We start from the raw sequence: 19,394 nt of genomic DNA, 5'->3' as shown, positions 1-19,394 counted from the left end.
GAATATGAAAATATATATATATATGATATATATATATATATATATAAATTATAATTTATATACAAAGTCAGGGGAGAGGCGTGGGGGATGGCGGAATGATATACCCCGTCCGGCCCCGAATTGTAAATCGAGGAGAAAAAAAACTTCCCACTCCCATCCGCCCATTCCTCGTGTAGTTTTGCGGATTCGGGGACGGGTCTTCCGGTAGGGCCTCTACCCCGCGGGATTTTTTGGACATCTCTTAACACGAAAAATTTGAGCGTCGTTTACCACGAAAAAACGTTTTACAAGAATCTTTACACTGTATGTAATCGAACAAATTTAAGGCATTAAACGAAGAATACTAACAAGTTGCTGAAAACAAAAAACACATTGACCTACGTTAGACTTTACGCCAATACCCGTTAAAAAACATACAACATCCAATAAGGTTTAGCAAAAATAACATGAACCACGTGTGACATATTGTTTTCGGCATGACGCTTCAAAAGGTTTAGAACAAAAGCCATCGAAGGGAGGTCAATTATCCCTCCTCTGAATTAGAAATTCTCAACCAGTCATTAATACCATAACTACTTTTGCTCTATAATGACTAACCATCATTGATTTGGTCAAAGATCATTAACTTATTTAACAACCTCTCGTAAGTGTGACCCCCATTTTAGGCCCCTAAGATCGATCCTCCATCAGAAAAATCCAAAAATATGATTGGGGCGAAACCTAAACCAACCCTATCCATTTATGGAATTACCTTGATCTTGAACCAACTACACAAAACCCATCCGAAGGGGACGCTCCCAGGGCGCCACGAGGGAGTACATAATGATCTCACGGTGTGAACCAATGACAAAGACCGTTAGGACGTGTTGACACACACTCTTCACCCACTTACTATAAACACTCTTTCCCGTCCCCTTGATATTGACTCATGCAAACACCATTCGAAGGAGGATGCTCCTAGAGCACCACGATGTCAAGCATGAATCTCACTTCGTGAACATTTAGGGAGAAACGTGAGTGGAATCATGACATATTCAGATACATCTCTTCTCCTCCACCTGAGTATTTATAACCTAGGGTTTAGTTTACTTAGAAAAAAACACGACTAAGAATTTTAACTGACTTTTTAGATTGCCCAAGAGTAACTTTACCTGGATAATTCTCTGATATTATATACTTTATTAAGATAATTATGGATGTTTTAATTATTTAAGTTCAAGATTTTTATTACTTTAATTCTTTAGATGTTGTAATATTTAAGTTAGTATGCTCTAAATATTGAATTTTAATTTTTAGAAATATGAGAATTTAACATTTTAATTATATTTTTTAAATTGTATGTGTATTATTGTTTTAATTAGTAAAATTGATTATATTTCATTTAAATGAAAAATCCATTGAAAATGTTTAAAGAATTGTAAAAAAAATTTAATTGAAATTAAAAAAATGTTAGAGAAAAATAAAGGCGGGGAATTTTTCCCCGCGGGGATGGGGACGGGGAAGCCTTCCCCGTCCCCGCCCCACCCCATGGACATCTCTAGTCATGGTTGAGGAATGTCCTCAAGTCCCGACCCTTGATGCACCATGAAATGTTCGTAATGCATATGAGGTATTAATGAAGGCTAATCCATTGGCCAAACTTCACATTTTGGCTAGCATACCTGATGCTTTGGCCAAAAGGGTTAAGAAACATGGTCATTGGCAAGATCATGGACTCATTGCATGATTTGTTTGAACGTCAGTTCTTACTTTTCAAGCATATAGAGATGGATGAAAAAACCAGTCATGTCAGTTCTTACTTTTCAAGCATATAGAGATGGATGAAAAAACCAGTCATGTCAGTTCCAAAGTTAAACTCTAGGAAGAGGAAGCAATTGTTGCTGACTCTGTTGAGGTTCATAGAAGAGAAGTGTTCTCTGAAATGCAACTTGGAGATTATTTAGGTTCTGATACAGATCCCACTACTCTCTAAAATAGAAGGATGTCTAAAGACATTAAATCTGATTTATTGGTCTTGGAGACATGTTTGGTAGAGAATGATGATTTTTCCTAGATCATAGATTCGAGTGCTACCAACCATGTCAGTTCCTCTTACTAAGGATTCACTTCTTGGCAAACATTGCCACAGGGAGAGATGACTCTTAGAGTCGGTACTGGTGAGGTTATGTCAATTGTTGTTGTAGGCAGGTTGAAGTTATTTTTGGACAAGAAACGTTATCTGTTATTGGATAATGTTTTCGTAGTTCCTCATATTAAGAGAAACTTAATCTCGGTTTCTTGTCTCATTGAACAAGGTTATACCGTCTCCTTTTCTGAGAATAAAGTGTTTATTTTCAAGAATGGAATGGAGATTGGTTTTGGTTCAATGGAAAGTAACTTATATGTACTAAGGCCGTTAGTCAAAAAGCCTTGTTTAACACTGAAATGTTTAGTACGACAACTACAACTAAAAGACCAAAGGTTTCTCCTAAGGAAAACGACCATCTTTGGCATCTAAAGTCAGGTCACATCAATCTCAATAGGATTAAGCAGTTGGTGAAAAGTGGACATCTAAAGAGTTTAGAAGAAAACTCCTTGCCAGTGTGTGAATCATGCCTCGAAGGTAAGATGACCAAACGACCTTTTACTGGAAAATGTTACAGAGCCAAAGAAGCCTTGGAGCTTGCACATTCTGACCTCTGTGGTCCAATGAGAGTTAGGGCTCGAGGTGGGTATGAATATTTCATCTCTTTCATAGATTATTCAAGGTATGGGTTTCTCTACCTAATGCAACATAAGTCTAAAGCCCTTGACAAGTCAAGGAGTATAAGGCTGAAGTAGAAAACTTGTTAGGTAAGAAGATAAAAACACTACGATCTGATCGTGGTGGAAAGTATATGGACCTCTAATTTCCAGAACTATTTGATACAACATGGGATTGCATTCCAACTCTCGGCCCCAGGTACACCTCAGCAAAATGGTGTATCAGAAAGGAGAAACAAAATCTTGTTGGACATGGTTCGGTCGATGATGAGTTATGCTTGTCTTCTAGACTCGTTTTGGGGTTTTACAATGGAGACTGCATATTATATCCTGAACAACATTTCCTTAAAAAGTGTTTCTAAAACACCTTTTGAGCTGTGGAGAAGTCGTAAAGATAGTTTACGCCACTTCCAGATTTAGGGGTGTCCAATAAATGTGCTTGTGACTAACCAGAAGAAGTTGGAATCACGTTTGAAAGTTTGCCGCTTTGTAGGCTACCCCAGGGAAACGAGGGGTGGATACTTTTATGATTCTACAAATGTTATCTTTTTGAAAGAATACCACATGAGGAATCATAAGCCACAAAGTAAGCTTATTTTACGTGAGATTTCTAGTGAGACTGAGACTGCTGAGGGTTCGACAAGAGTTGTTGAACAGGCCGATAGATCAACAAGAGTTGTTGATGTCGGTACATCTAGTCAACCAGCTCAAGAGTTGAGACTGCCTCGACGTAGTGGAAGGGTTATGAACCCACTGGATCGCTACATGAGTTTGACTGAAGCCCAGAACGTCATTTCTAATGATGGAGTCGAGAATCCATTGTCTTTTAAGAAAGAAATGGAGGATGTTGACAAGGATGAATGGATTAAAGCCATGAACCAGGAAATGGAGTCTATGTATTTCAATAACGTCTAGGAGCTTGTGGATCCACCTGATGGGGTAGGACCTATTGGGTGTAAGTGGATTTATAAGCGAAAGAGAGGTGTAGATGGAAAGGTGCAAACCTTTAAGGCACGACTCGTGGAAAATGGTTATACCCAGGTCGAGGGATTTGACTATGAGGAATTCTCACCTGTTGTCATGCTCAAGTTTATCAAGATACTCCTGCCCATAACCACATTTTATGATTATGAGATATGGAAAATGGACGTCAAGACTTCATTTCTTCATGGTAATCTTGAGGAGACCATCTATATGACTTAACTAGAGGGGTTCGTAGTTCCAGATCAAGAGCAAAAAGTTTGCAAGCTTAATAGGTCTATTTATGGGCTGAAATAAGCATCTAGATCATGGAACATTAGATTTCACACTGTGTTCAAGTCATTTGGCTTTGATAAGAACGATAATGAGCCTTTTGTTTACAAGAAGATCATCAATAACTCAGTAGCTTTCCTGGTACTGTATGTGGATGATATCCTATTCATTAGGAATGATGTAGGGTATCTGACTAATATTAAGAAGTGGCTAGCTGCCTAGTTCCAAATGAAAGATTTGGGTGAGGCACAATATGTTCTAGGGATCCAGATCATTCGGGATCGTAAGAATAAGAGGTTAGCCTTGTCTCAGGTATTGTACATCGATCAAATGTTGATCAGGTACAGGATGCAGGATTCTAAGAGGGGTTTATTACCCTTTAGGCATGGAATCATTTTGTCTAAGGATCAATGTCCTAAGACACCTCGAGAGGTTGAGGAAATGACATGGATTCCCTATGCTTCAGCTGTAGGAAGCTTAATATATGCAATGTTGTGTACTAGACCCGACTATTGCTATGCAGTAGGGATTGTCAATCGGTATCAGTCCAATCTAGGATTTGATCACTGGACGGTAATCAAGACGATCTTCAAGTATCTTTGGAGAACGAGGGACTACATGCTCGTGTATGGAGATAAGGATCTGATCCTTACAGGATACGTACTTTCAGACCGATAGAGATTCTCATAAATTGACATTGGGGTCAGTTTTTACTCTGAATGGAGGGGTTGTAGTGTGGCGAAGCTGAAGGAACCCTTATTCAAGAATACCTACGAGCAGAAGCGGATCTTTCCAATTCATTGTGACAGAATTACCACATATACATTTAAACATACTAAAATGCATTCATAATGCTAAAGAGATCGCTTCTTCTTCACAGCAAATCTAAAACCCAATCGTCTACCTCAAACAGTCTCCACAGGATAGAAGGAAACGGAGATGACACCACCACTCAAAGCCTTTAGTATTCTTGGAGTGAGAATCCAAAGGGTAGGCTTTGTTCAAATTTGGTAGAGGGAAAGAGGAAGAGAGATCGTATACAACGATCAAGCAAGTGGGAGATAGGCTTGTCTATCGTATAGAAAGAATTCTTGATCGTTTAGGTGAAGTATACGATCGTGTAGAAAAACTAAGTGGTCGTCTATGCAACCGTTTAGTAAATATCGGGAGCTAACGGTTGCTTAGGAAAAGGTAAACGATCGTTTAGTAAATGGCATGTGCGGGTGTAATCGTTAATCGATCGCTTAGCAATATCGTATAGGTAAGCAATTGTGCAGGCACTGTCGTGTAGGCACTAATTTTCTAAGCGATAACACACTTTGTAACACAATGTCCGTGCATCCCATGCTTAACACACTGTGAGCTATTTATGCATCTCAAAGTGATCTTTCAACTCACTCATCCGTTATTAAATCAGAAGAGCCGCCGTCCCATTTTCCTTTTAACTGTCCAATGAATGTGACCACATCATATTCATAACATATAAATTAATATCATATATTAATTATAGTATTTTTCCTCCACTAGATATAAATCATATTTATATCCAATTTCCTCCAAATTAATATATCTCATACATAAAGTTAATTATATCATATATAATTAACTAGTTCAATTATATCATATATAATCGAACTCCCTCTTGTCAATTTGAACATTTAAAACTAACCCAAAAACTGACTCTCAACTTGTATCCAAGCTACCAAGGAGACCTTATGGACCTAAGGCTTGAAGCTCTAACAGTACGTGAATAGCTGACTAAACTCTTTAGCCACGATATCCACCGTCCGTTTACTGCTAGGCATTCCACTAAAGACCGACAGTTGACTCTTCTTGCCATAGATACATTTCTATGTCCATTGGATATAACCAATCATCAGTACGATGACCCTTCACAGATGCTTGTAATTATAGCAGGCCAATTTACCGTTTTTTCCCTGTAATTACATCTTCCTCCTTAAGTACCACTGATCCTTCTAATGAACAATACAACATAGTCCTACTATGTGTGAACACCTTTCGAGCCATGAGAGGTGTGTGCGCCACATCGTTCAAACCTCGGGATCAGCCCTTAAGAGAGCAATCTATCTACTTACCTCTGCTTTGGGTTATGAGTGAACTCCATCTTGTGAATCTGAGTTCCTAGCTCCTAAATCAGATGAAACCCCAAAGTGGTAGGTTTGAGTCAGTGCTCTGGCCACTCGCACCCGTGCAAATCAAAGAACCACTCTCAATGGCAGGAGTTCCCAACTCACTCAAGATTGAGGTCATGTTACCTATGGTCGTCCTAGTGAAGTGAAGTCTCAGTCATGAACGGAGTTATATGACGAGACATTAACACTTCGAGGTCAGGTCTTATACAAACTCTTTGTATTAGGATGCCCCCGCTCGCATGTCCACTACATGAATGATCAGGATCAGACCATCTGTGACAAGTCACAACACTTGTAATAATTCCACAAAGCGGGTCGCGCCCGTAGTGTTACCAGGATAAGGTTTTCCTCCTATATCCATATACTACAAACTATTTTGGTTGTCACTTAAGACATGATCCACTTGTATGTCACTACATACATGCTTAAGTTACATAAAGACAATCAAGGATATTAAGTTTATTGGTTTATGATAAAATAAAAACATCTAAATGTGCAAAGTCAAGAAGTGAGGTAAATATCATATATATTACACATCACAAGTGTTCTTACAAAGTTGTTTACAAACTATAGGAAATGAGACTTTAAGGCACAAACCCCAATAGAAGCATCAAGCAAGGATGCATCGCGAACTCCACTATGGAAGCCGAATACGTAGCAGCTTGTGAAGCAGCTAAGGAGGTTGTTTGGCTGAGGAAATTCCTTACAGATTTGAAAGTTGTTCCAAATACGAATTTGCGTATCACTCTTTATTGTGATAACAACGGGGCTGTGGAAAATTTGAAGGAGCCTGGAGTCATCGTCAGGCAAGAATATAGTGCGGAAATACCACTTCATCAGGGAGATTATGCATCGCGGTGATGTGATAGTCACGAAGATCGTGTTGGAGCACAACGTTGCTGATCCCTTTACAAAGGCTCTCACGGCTAAAGTGTTCGAGAGTCACCTGGAGAGTCTGGGTCTACGGAACATGAGGCATCTTATCTAGGGCAAGTAGAAGATGATATTGGGGTATGCCCTAGTTTATTGTATATTGTACATGTATTTATATTGTCTTGTACATTAGTCTCCCGAGGCATTAAGACAAGTGGAAGATTGTTGGGATTGGTCTCTTAATTCTCCTGGAATCTCATTGTTTGTAATTATACACATTGTTATGAATAAAATAAGAGTTATTTCATTCTGGCATTTACTCATATCCAATAAACAAAGCTCCATGGTTATCGTAAACTTAAGCATGTATATGAGATATACAAGTGGATCATTCCTTAAATGATAACCTGAATAAGTCTGTAGTATAAGGATTAAGGAGGGATTTCTGATCCTGGTGACACTACAGATACGGTCCGCTTTGTAGAGGTTTTCAAGAGTTGTGAACTATTACAGATGGTAGATCCTAACCATTCATGTGGAGACATGCGAGCGGGGATGTCCTATACAAAGAGTTTTAATAAGACCGAACCACGAGAGAATTCGTCTCTGTATATAACATCGTTGATACTAGAGACTTACATCTCACCTAAACAACCATAGGTGACATGACCTCAATCCTAAGTGTTTTGGGAACTCCTGCCTTTAAAGGCGGTTCTTTGATTAGTATGGGTGAGAGTGGCCAGAATGCCAACTCAACATATTTACCTTTTTGGGGACTTGTCTGATTTGGGAGCTGGGAACTCAATTACACAAGATGGAATTCACTCCTTCCTCGAAGCAGGGTAAGTAGATAGATTGCTCCCTTAAAGGCTGATTCCAGGGCTTGAACATAGTGGCCGCAACTTCTCTTTGGAAGAGAGGACTCAGTCATAGTAGAATTATGGCTTCTGTTCATCAGAGGGATCAGTGATACTTAAAGAGTTAGACATAACTATAGGGGCATAATGGTTATTGGCCCAGCTGTTCTTACGAGCGATATGTGAAGGGTTATCACACTGTTGATTGGTTAAGATGGACACATAATATATCTGTAGTAAAGAGAGTTCAGCTGTTGGTCTTTAGTGGAATGTCTGACAGTTAACGGATGGTGGATCCCGTGACTAAAGAGTTTATTCAGTTATTCACGTACCGTTGGAGCTTCGAGCTACAGGTTCATAAGGTCCCCTTGGTAGCTCAAGTTGAGAATTAGTTCTTAGTGTTGATTTGAAATGTTCAAATTGACAAGAGGTAATTCGATTATATATGATATGATCGATGTGTTGTATGAGATACATCTAGTGGAGGGTTAATGTAAATGAGATTTACATTAAGAACCATGGAATAGAAAAAGAGCTATGGTTTATATGTTTCATGAGATGAAATATTAAAACTATAGGTTATAAATATAGTATGGTAAGTTGATTATCATATATATTTATAATAATATTAATTATTGGATAATTATCTCTTTTTCTCTAATAACCAATTGAGTGGGAGGTTATTGGTGGTTTCATGGTAACCATGAGATAAAAGAAAAAATATTTTCTTAAATTTAGAAGTTGTTGAAAGGAGATTTACATTCTCGAAAATTACTCACAGAAAGGTTGTCAATTAAATACAATTTACTAAACGATAGCTTGGAGAGAGTACACGATCGTGGAGTGTTCCTATACGATAGACACTCAGTTGGCCGACTAGCTAAATGATTGCATAGCTTTTGTTAAACGATTAGGCATCAACCTATACGATAGACTTTGACATCTCCCACTTGATCAATCGTTTATACAATCGTTCTCCTACGGTCTCATCCTCTAACCAAGTCCATACAGAGCCCACACTTCTAGATTCTTACACTGAGAATACCAAGGTAGACATTGTGATGGTGTCATACTCAACTCGACACTAGTCAAGGTTCTTTGGAGGTCGTTCGTTGAGTTTGTGGTGTTCGTGTGCTAATTGTTGTGTTCGTGATCTTGGAGATCGTGGTGTTCGAGTCCTTTGTTGATCGTGCTGTGTTGCGGTCGTGGTGGACGAGCGTTCATGTGTTGCAGTCTAGGAGTCTATTCGAGCGTTCGTGATCAAGGGTGTTGAAGATGAGTATTCAAATGTATGTGTGTTCTTTCTCTTGATCGTTTAATAGAGCATGTTGTAATTTTGTTTTATGTATAGCCGTATATTTTCGTTTATGATTGCAATTGTTAATGTTCATATAGGATTGAAATTTGAACGATCCTTCCACTGCTCATGGAAATCCTCATGTCCGACTTCCTTCACTTGGAAGGTTGAAGGATTCTAGAAATAATACTCCCTGCTTCCCTGAAAGGATAGCCACACATTGAAAGACTTGTAAGTTCTTGAAATCTTCTTTAGCCCTTCATTTCATTAAAGTTAATTTGGGAGGTTAGACCCAAGTTATTTGAATTTCTTCCAATTTCATTGTCACTTTTCATTTCTATTTTTACAATTTGAATGTTTTTGAGTTTTGGTTGTTGCTCAACTCTTGGTTTATCTACAATTTGCAATCCCTATCCAGTTTAGTTGAAAGTAAGGTGTTGTTTGAATTCATAAATTTTGAAATGGAAGGTTTATACTTTTGATTAATCTTTCAAGTAGAAGTACAAATCTTGAAGGTTTAGATTAAATTAGTTATTAAATACATTAATCTGTTGAAGAAAGTTTATTAGTAATAGAATACATAGTTGGATATGAGTACACAGTTTAGTTTTTATGTTGTGGTAATTAGTTTGGTTTTATTTTGGGTTTAGTGCCAATGTATTTGCTATTATGTGTTCCTTCAAGATATTTTGGGTTTAGTGCCAAACTAGATATTCACCCCTGCGTAAATCTATGAGAACACTCATGACCGTGTAAAGTGGACCAAATAAGGCTGCATAAATGACAAATCTCTTAAGCTTGTTCCAACCATGTTGTGTGCCCTTGTCACTACGGCTCTGAGTCTTAAGGTAAGGCTAGCTTTATTGGTGAATCTCATGAAACCTTAGGAAATTTAGAAGAGAATTTAGATTGTATGCATTTCAAATTATAGTATCGGTATTTTCCTATGTAATTTAGTTCCATCCTCTTAAAATAAAAAACCCATTTCAAATAGTTTTATTTCTCAGCCTTGCAAAACTTGTTTCCTCTTTATTGTGGAACCTCATTCCAATATCTTCAAGCATAAATTTCAAGCATTAGGGTTTGGCCTGTAACAATTATATAAAGTGGGTAGATTTTCATGTTATTAAATGCATGGAGATTCTTAGGGATTCATCTGAAATCCTCTTGCATAATTTCTTTCTCCTTCTCGATTTTCAAGTTTAATTTGTGGTTTTACCAAAGCCTGTCTTGAAATTCTTGTAACAAGATTCCGATGTCGAAAACGGCGGCTTAGTATGTGAAATTTCTGGTTCCTGGGTTTTTTGTTTATGGGTTTTTGCAGAACATTGTGAGTTTTATTTAGCCTCAGTTGGATGTTATGTTTCTGGCTGTGCCTTCTGCAATTCCTTTGATCCTTCACCTGAGTGTTGCTTATGCTTTTGTGCATTGGAGAAGTTTTGGGCTGAAAGGAGCTATTTTGGTTGCTTTCATTTCGTTGTGGGTGGCTTTTCTGGCTATTGTCATTCGTATGTTTCAGTCTAAAAAATATGAACTCACACGGGGAGGATTCTCTGTTGAAACTTTCAGTTACATATTTGTCAATTTGGAACTTGCTTTGCCTTCTGCTGCAATGGTTTGGTTAGTGCTTTGTGCTCGACTTTTGAACATTTTGTCTCCTTTGTTCTGTTGCTTTAAAATCTGATTTGTTTATGTTATATCAGCATATAGAGAATTAATGTATAAATCTTTTTATTTTACGTTTTTATTCTCCCCCAAATTATAATTTTGAATTAGAATTTTGGTAAATTTGTTAGGTTGTGACTCTTTAAATTAAAATTTATTTTCTTAAAAAAAAAAAAAAAAGTTGTTGAAGAGCAACCCTAGCGTTGAAATTTGATAGGATTGTGGCCTTAATTATGCTAGAATGAATGAGAAAGAACAAGTTCTTTATAAGATTGGATTCTTATTTCGAGGTATGCCTTAGGCGTAACGCTCAATATATTTTTAAAACATTGGTTCTTGTTGTATTGGTTTGTTAACCTAAGTTGGAGGTGGGACTCCTATCTTGCATAGAAGTTAAGTTTATTTACACTATTTCTGTTTACTTGTTTTAATTTATCAAGTGTTCAAAAGCTCCGTAAAAGATTTCATATGTCATGATCCAGAACTTATATACCCCTTAAATGTTGGGGTTGATGCTCTAAATCTCGTAGGGTCCTATAGTTTGTAAATGTTTTGTACAAATTCATTATTTATTTAATAAAATATACAATATTTTATTTCATATTTTAGTTACATTAACCACAAACCAATAAACTACCATGCAAGGTAAAGGAACTCTTATACAAGAGTACCTATGAGCGGAAGCAGATCTTTCCAATTCATTGTGACAGAATTTCCACATTTACATTCATACATACAGATATGCATTAAACAACTGGCATGTTTAAAGATAAATAAACAAGAGAACGAGGACTTACCAGTTGAAGACTTTCTTCAGAACAAGTCTCGCTCTCACACGAACGGACTCCTTGCCTCTCACTAGAACGTCAGGCAATTGTTCAACAACACCCCGATCATCTACCACGAACAGCTTCACACGAACAGTAGGAAATGGGGACCACACCACCACTCGAAGCCCTTAGTATTCTTGGAATGAGAATCCAAAGTGTGGGCTTTGTTCGGATTTAGTAGAGGTGAAGAGGAAAGGTTATCGTATACAAAGATCAAGCAAGTGGGAAAAGGGAACGACTATTGTATAGTCAGGGTGCTTGATCGTTTAGGTGAGGTACTCGATCGTATAGGAAAAGCTAGGTGTCGTCTGTACGATCATTTAGTAAGGCTCGGGCACTAAGCGATCGTTTAGTAAACTATTGGCGATCTTTTAGAGAAGCGGGTGCACGGGTGAGTGATCGTTTAGTAAAATGAAGCACTATCGTATAGGCTCTGGTTTCACTAAGCAATAGGATGCTAACAAATTAACTGCATGTGTGCAAAATGAAAACAGTTTTCTTTTTAATTTTTAGTTACGAAAACTGAATTGAACTTCCCACTAACACATGATTATGGACAAACCGTCGGGCAATTATCTTATAACTGTCCAATTAATAAAATAATAAATATAATCATATTATATTCATAACCTATAGTTTGATATCATATATCAACCATAGTATTTTCTCCTCTACTTGATATAAATCATATTTATATCCAATTTCCTCCAAATTAATTTATCTCATACATTTAGTCAATCATATCATATTTAATTAACCAGATCAATTATATCATATATAATCGAACTCCCTCTTATCAATTTGAACATTTCAAACTGGCCCAAAAACTTATTCTCAACTTCTATCCAAGCTATCAAGGGGACCTTATGGACCTATGGCTTGAATCTTTGACGGTACGTCAATAGCTGACTAAACTCTTTAGCCACGAGATCCACCATCCGTTAACTGTCAGGCATTCCACTAAAGACCGATAGTTGAACTCTTCTTACCATAAATATATTTCTATGTCCATCAAATATAACCAATCATGAGTACGATAACTCTTCACAGATGCTCGTAAGTACAACTAGGCCAACTTACCATTTTTCCCTTGTAGTTACATCTCACTTCTTAAGTACCACCGATCCCTCTAATGAACAATAAAATATAGTCCAACTATGTATGAACACCTCTCGGGCCAAGAGAAGGTGTGTGGCACCACATCGTTCAAGCCCTGGGATCAACCCTTAAGAGATTTATCTATCTATCTACTTACCCCTGCTTCGAGGAATGAGTGAATTCCATCTCGTGTAGCTGAGTTCCCAGCTCTCAAATCAGATGAATCTCCAAAATGGTAGGTTTTGAGTTGGCAGCTTGGTTACTCACACCCATGCAAATCAAAGGACTACCCTCAATGGTAGGAGTTCCCAACTCACAGGATTGAGGTCATGTTACCTATGGTCATCCTAGTGAAGTAAAATCTCTGTCATGAACGATGTTATATAACGAGATGTTAACACTTCGTGGTCAGATCTAATACAAACTCTTCATATAGGACGCCCCTGCTCGCATGTCTCCACGAATGATCAGGATCAGACCATCTGTGGTAAATCACAACACTTGTAACCTCTACAAAGCGAGCCCCATTAGTAGCACTATCATGATAAGGTTTCCCTCTAAATCCATATACTACAGACCATTTTGGTTATCACTTAAGATATGACCCACTTGTATGTCACCACATACATGCTTAAGTTACATAATGACAACTAGGGATTTTAATTTATTGGTTTGTGGTAAAGCAAATAAAACATCCAATGTGTAAAGTCAAGAAGTGAAGTAAATATCATATATTATACATCAAAGCGTTCGTACAAACTGTTTACAAACTACAGGACACGAGACTTTAGGGCATCATCCCCAACACAAGGTTATCTTGTAGCTTAAACATGTATGTAGAGACATACGGGTGGATCATGTTTAAGTGAGTGGATAATGTTTAAGTGATAACCCAAATGGTCTGTAGTAGATGGATAAGGCTATGTATCTTATCTTGGAGACACTACGAGTATGACCCACTTTGTAGGTGTTACAATTGTTGTAAAGTGTTACAAATGATCTGATCTTGACCATTCATGTATAGACGTGTGAGCAGGGATATTCTATACAAAGGAGTTTGTATAAGATCGAACAACGAAATGTTTAGTCTCATTATATAACATCGTTTATAATAGAGACTTACATTTCACTAGGATGACCATAGGTAATATGACTTGAATCTTGAGTAAGTTGTGAACTCTTGCCTATGAGGACGGTTCTTTGATTTGTATGGGTGAGAGTAGCCAGATCACCGACTCAATAAGCTTACCATTTTGGAGATTTATCTGATTGGGGAACTGGGAACATAACTACACAAGAAGAAATCCACTCTTTTCCCGAGGTTAGGGTAAGTAGATACATTTCTCCCTTAAGGGCTGATTTCGGTACTTGAACAATGTGACACCACACCCTCCTCTGGCCCGAGAGAGGTTTAGTCATAGTTGGACTATGATCTATTGTTCATTAGAGGGATTAGTAGTACTTAAGGAGTTAGATGCAACTATAGGGGCAAAACAGTAATTTTGGCCCAACTGACTTACGAGCAATTTGTGAATGGTCATCGTACTATTGATTGATATATCCAATGGACTCATAAATAAATCTGTAGTGCGAAGAGTGCAACTATCGTCTTTAGTGGAGTGTCTGACAATTAACGGATGGTGAATAATTTCTTTAAAAAGTTTGATTAATTATTCATGTACCATTGGAGCTTCAAGTTACAGGTCTAGGAGGTCCCCTTGGTAGCTCAATAGGATTGAATGAGAATCAGTTTTTGGATTAATTTGAATTATTCAAATTAAATGAGGGATTTAATCATATGATAAATTATGTTATCATATTTACATATATATATATATTAACTTTTTTTAAAATAAATTAATTGGTTATTTTTTTCTTAAAATTAATTTAATTAAATTAGGAAGGGAGTTACAACTCCCTCCCCCTTCTCTCTCCACCCACATAAATGGTTGGTTGATTTTATTTTGGCTTTTGATAGGAGAGAGTCTCCTTCTTCATCCAAGAAGACAGAAACGTTCTGTGTGTAAGGTTGTTCTTAGAGAACAATCACAATTCCTCATCTTCATCTCTTCTTTAAATCCCTTCCCCCATTCCACAATAGTCAGAAGCCCACCACTCTTGGGTTCTCTATCTGAGAATACTAAGGTTTCCATCGTGGTTAGTGTCCGTTTCCAGTTCGAGGGATTCATGAAGATCCGTCTTCAAAGGTAAGGGTTTTGAAACCCTAAGTTTTTTTTTTTTTTTTTTTTTTTAAAAAAAAAAAATTAAGCATGCTATAATTTATGTAAATGCATAATTTTTTCTTCTTTTATGTAAAAATTTCATTATGTAAAAAATGAGGATTGGGACGATCCTGCTTCCACTCAAGGTTCCTTTCAATGGGATCCTTCAATTGGTATTAGAGCTTTGGTTTAGATCCCAAATTCTATTTTTTAAAATTAATTTCTACAGTGATGGTGGGTATTTTTTTTGTTTCTGCATTTTGTTTAAAATTCATGTGATGAATGGCTATTGTTGAATGTGGATTTTGGTTGATGGATGTTTTCGGGATAGGGCATAGATGTATGGATGTTTTTATTTACAATTTGTTTTTGTAAAGGCCCCTAGCATAATTATGAGCAATAGAGTCTATAATTGTTTGTCCTTAAGTCATTCGTGATGTTTTCGAAGTGGATCTGGAGAAATCGCGGCTTTTTCGGTGTTTTTCTGATCGAGTGCGATGTTGTCCAGAAGGGACTGCCTCACAGCATTGCAACGCTATGCCCTAATGTTGCAATGCTGCAAGGAAGAATAACATCGTGTTCTTTCCATAGCGTTGCAACGCAAGGTACAACGTTGCAACGCTGCGATGCGGAAAGAACCAATCGATTCTTGTCCAGTTCGGCTCGCGGTTCACCTGGTTTGACTATGGTTCAGTCATTTCGGGCGGTTCCGATTTGGTTCGGTAGCTGGTTGGTCTGGTTTAAGTGGTTCAATGCCTGATTCACTTGTATTTGAACCAGTTGACTCTTATTCTTGTAATAGTTAGTTTTAAAATTCCTTTTAGGTGTCCTAACCCGGTCCATTAACCTTTTAGTCTTAAATATACATGTATTGTATGTTTTATTAATTTATATGTCATAATGTATGTCATATAGATTTAAAAACCCCACCATAGGTTAGGCATTTATAGTATATTCATGCATGCATTTATAGTGTTATAATATATGTATATGCATGAATTAAATTATATAGCATGCTCATGCATCATATAGTATAAATGTTATAGTATATGTATGCATGCATATATATAGCATATATCCATGTATCATTTATATTATAATTATTATAATATATGGTTGAATGAGTGTATGGAAGTATGGTATAGTATGATTCATTATCCTGTTATATAATTGTTATATATGTTAGAAATGAATTGAGATTGCATGAAACATGATACTACCTTAGGTTAATTTATAAATGTTATGATTAACTAAAGTATGTTACATGCACACAAGTTTGATTAAAGTCTATTAAAGAGTTTAATGAGACTTCAATCAAAATTGTTTAATCATCAAAGACAAGTGTTGTCTTTTAGCAAATTAAATGTTCATTTAGTTAAAATCAGTAACCGGGCTTTTCCTAAGTTAATTAACCCTAGGTAAAACACTCAGTGGAAGGAAAATAGGGTATATGATACTTCATTTATCCTCTACATGTTTCTCTCTGTAAATTCACACCGTGAAATCTACACTCAGGCTCGAGGCACCATGGGTGTCGCCCCTACGAGTGGCATTTGGGTGGGCCAATAACAAGGTGAATGGAAAGAGTGTTTATAGTAAGTGGGAGTGGGACGTTTGATGATAACTTGTAGAAATATAAGTTATTTATTCTGTTTTATTTAGATTATGTAGCAAAAAGAAGGAAAAGTTGTGTCGACAGTATAGAAATTGGCTTAGAAATACAAAAGTTGTAAAGTGTCATGAGCACACCCGCTAATCCCATTGCGATGTCAAAATGGAATGTCCAAGTCTTTGTTCAGGAAAATAGGTCACCGCATGCAACAACCACTCAAGGACAAAAAAAAAATGAACGCATCCACATTGCATGCGGCAATCGATCAAGAACGAAAAAGAACAACGCAATTGCAACGCATGCGACGATCGATCATGGACTCAAACAATCAACGCATTTCCACCGCATGTGGCAATCGATAAAAGATCAAAACAACTACACCGCATATGGCGATCGATCGAAGATGTGAAGAGCGATGCATTCACAAGGACTTCTGACAGTGTACAACTTTTCTGTTGTACGATTCTGACAAATCAATCATGGAGCAGAGCGGACGTTTCCACCAAGACATGTCAGGAATTATCAGATTTTCAAAGTGGGACCACTAATACAGAAGGAGCCAAGGTCTATAAATAGCTTCCTTAAATTCAATGAAAAGGAGGCTAGTCTGAAGAGACAATTTAGAGAAAATCCGGGAGAACAGCGAGACAAGACTGAAAGGTAAGTCTCTGAGCAAGAAATTATTTCCATTCCCGAAGAAGAACCTCGGCGCAAAAGGTCACTGCTACCTGGAAAGCAAGCCTGAGAGGGAAGCTTTCCACTCCATTTCTTCCATACGCCAGCAAGCACATCGTCTCCGATCGGGATCTGTGTCAAGACATTGACACTCTTTCCGTATTTGTTCTTATTTTTCATTCATCTACTGTGTTCATCTATCTTTAATCTTTCATTCACCATCTATAACAAACGCTTATTCTTAGATTTTAGTACCATTATCGTAATCATTATCATCTCTTTGTTTTTTTCCACACGTTCATCATCCATTTTCTTCATCATGTGTCACTAATCTCCTGGGTAAAGGGGAAAGATTAAGTGAGTGAGTTAATCCTTGTTAAGGAAATCGGCTGAGTTTAGCTAAAGCATGCTCGACAACATCTTCACCTGCGAGAGCAGAAGTGAAGATGTTATTCCGTCTATCGAAAAAAGGTTGGAAGAATGCGTTAACTAAAGCGAGAAGTATTTCCAGAGATAGAAACAACCTTGCGTTCATCACATTCATCCCTATTTCACCAGAGACATATGGGAATGCGACCGATCACTGAAAGATGTAAGCCAAGGGAAAGCGGAACCTTAGTTGCATCCTCAGCAAGATTGACGAACTTGCGATGTCCTTTCCCTCAATCCATTCTCTTTCTGACTCATTTCACAAGACTTGCCACCGCATTCATTAGATTCTTTTGCATAACTTCACAGCCAGTCCTCAACTTGTAGCATTAATTTTTTATTCATTTATTTTATCACCGCAATTTATTTACCATCACATTTTATTCTTTACCACAATTTACTTTTCTGCAAACCCAAATTCATTATTCTTTTATGTTAACTGGCCGCACAATAACGATAGGCCCGAGAGGAATCACAGGGTAAATTGGCCGGTGCAAGATCTAGTTTTCCTGGCTGTCGACCGCAATATCCCAATGAGAAACTATGCGGCGCCCAAACTATATGACTTCTCGCCCAGAATTGCAAGACCCACAGTGGAGGAGAATGCACGATTTGAGATAAAGTCGGTCATGCTTCAAATGATCCAAAATGCAAGGCAATTCGGAGGTCTACAAGGTGAAGACCCGTATGCTGACTTGACCAGTTTTGTAGAAATGTGCAATACATTCTCTATTCCTGGCGTGACTCCAGAAGGAATTAGACTATACCGCTTCCCGTATACACTTCGAGATGAGGCGAAGAGGTGGGCTCATTCATTGGAGCCAAACAAAACTAATTCATGGGACCAATTGATTTTTTCCCGCCCACAGGCAACACAAGAAGCCAAGGTCATCTTGGATCGCATTTCACGAAACACAGATGACTAGGTAGATGATGGGTACGGGGGAAGAGGCCCAAAACGAAGAAAAGTAGAAGGTCTGGTGGTAGGAGCACTCTCCGTGCTCGGCCCTCTCGGTTGGTGGGTGGTTTGGCTGCTACAGAGGCTTTACCGGGGTTTCTCAGCGATTCTTAGGGAAGGCTTAGGCTGGACGGCGAGGCGGCGGCTAGCACCAAGGAAAGTCGCCTCCCGTGCGGTGACGGTGGCTTGGGAAGGGGACGATGGTTGGGAAGAAGAGTGTGAAGATTGTCTGGCCATAGGTTTAGTGAGGTGAAAGCTCGGAAGGATGGGTATGCAGAGAGAATTACTTAAGGTTTTTCTTTCGCGAGAGATGCAAATGAGCTCCTCGGTTGAAGGAGGTGCAATTTATAGGTTAGGCCTTGATGGGCCCAATGCAATCGCAGCGTGGCAGGCCTCGGTATTCCCAAAAAGCTTGTCGTCGCGCCCTCCCTTATGATTTAGCAGAAAGGACGTCCTTTCGTCTGCTAAGTCATAATTCCCTCGGAAGCTGAAGCGATTAGACTACTCTCTTTGCGAATATTTTATCATTTTTTTTTTATTTATTTAATCGGATGGGCCCAATGTTAAGTGTTTAACCCAATGCATCCGTTACAGCAAATGTATATTTGTGGAGGATGGGTACAACGTATGCATTAGTGCAACACACCCCTCAACGCAATGCATTTCTAGAGGACGGGCGCACGGTATTTCTACCAGCGCAACACAACCATCAACATAGCGCGTTTCTTA

At 38.1% G+C, this 19,394-nt stretch overlaps 1 protein-coding gene and 1 long non-coding RNA gene across 2 annotated transcripts; both read left to right on the top strand.

Annotated features, from left to right (window-relative positions):
• Positions 1 to 9,882: 9,882 nt before the first annotated feature.
• LOC120071821 lies at positions 9,883 to 10,921 on the top strand. The gene is made up of 2 exons (XR_005480348.1): positions 9,883 to 10,024; positions 10,501 to 10,921. It is a non-coding gene; the product is annotated as an uncharacterized LOC120071821 (long non-coding RNA).
• Positions 10,922 to 18,240: 7,319 nt separating this feature from the next.
• LOC120071956 lies at positions 18,241 to 18,633 on the top strand. Its single transcript, XM_039024390.1, has one exon. The coding sequence runs from the start codon at positions 18,241 to 18,243 to the stop codon at positions 18,631 to 18,633; it is 393 nt and encodes a 130-aa protein (XP_038880318.1).
• Positions 18,634 to 19,394: the final 761 nt, after the last annotated feature.

Source organism: Benincasa hispida, chromosome 2 (genome assembly GCF_009727055.1).
Source record: "Benincasa hispida cultivar B227 chromosome 2, ASM972705v1, whole genome shotgun sequence".
Taxonomy (NCBI): domain Eukaryota; kingdom Viridiplantae; phylum Streptophyta; class Magnoliopsida; order Cucurbitales; family Cucurbitaceae; genus Benincasa; species Benincasa hispida.
This window is presented reverse-complemented; position numbering and strand designations above follow the sequence as displayed.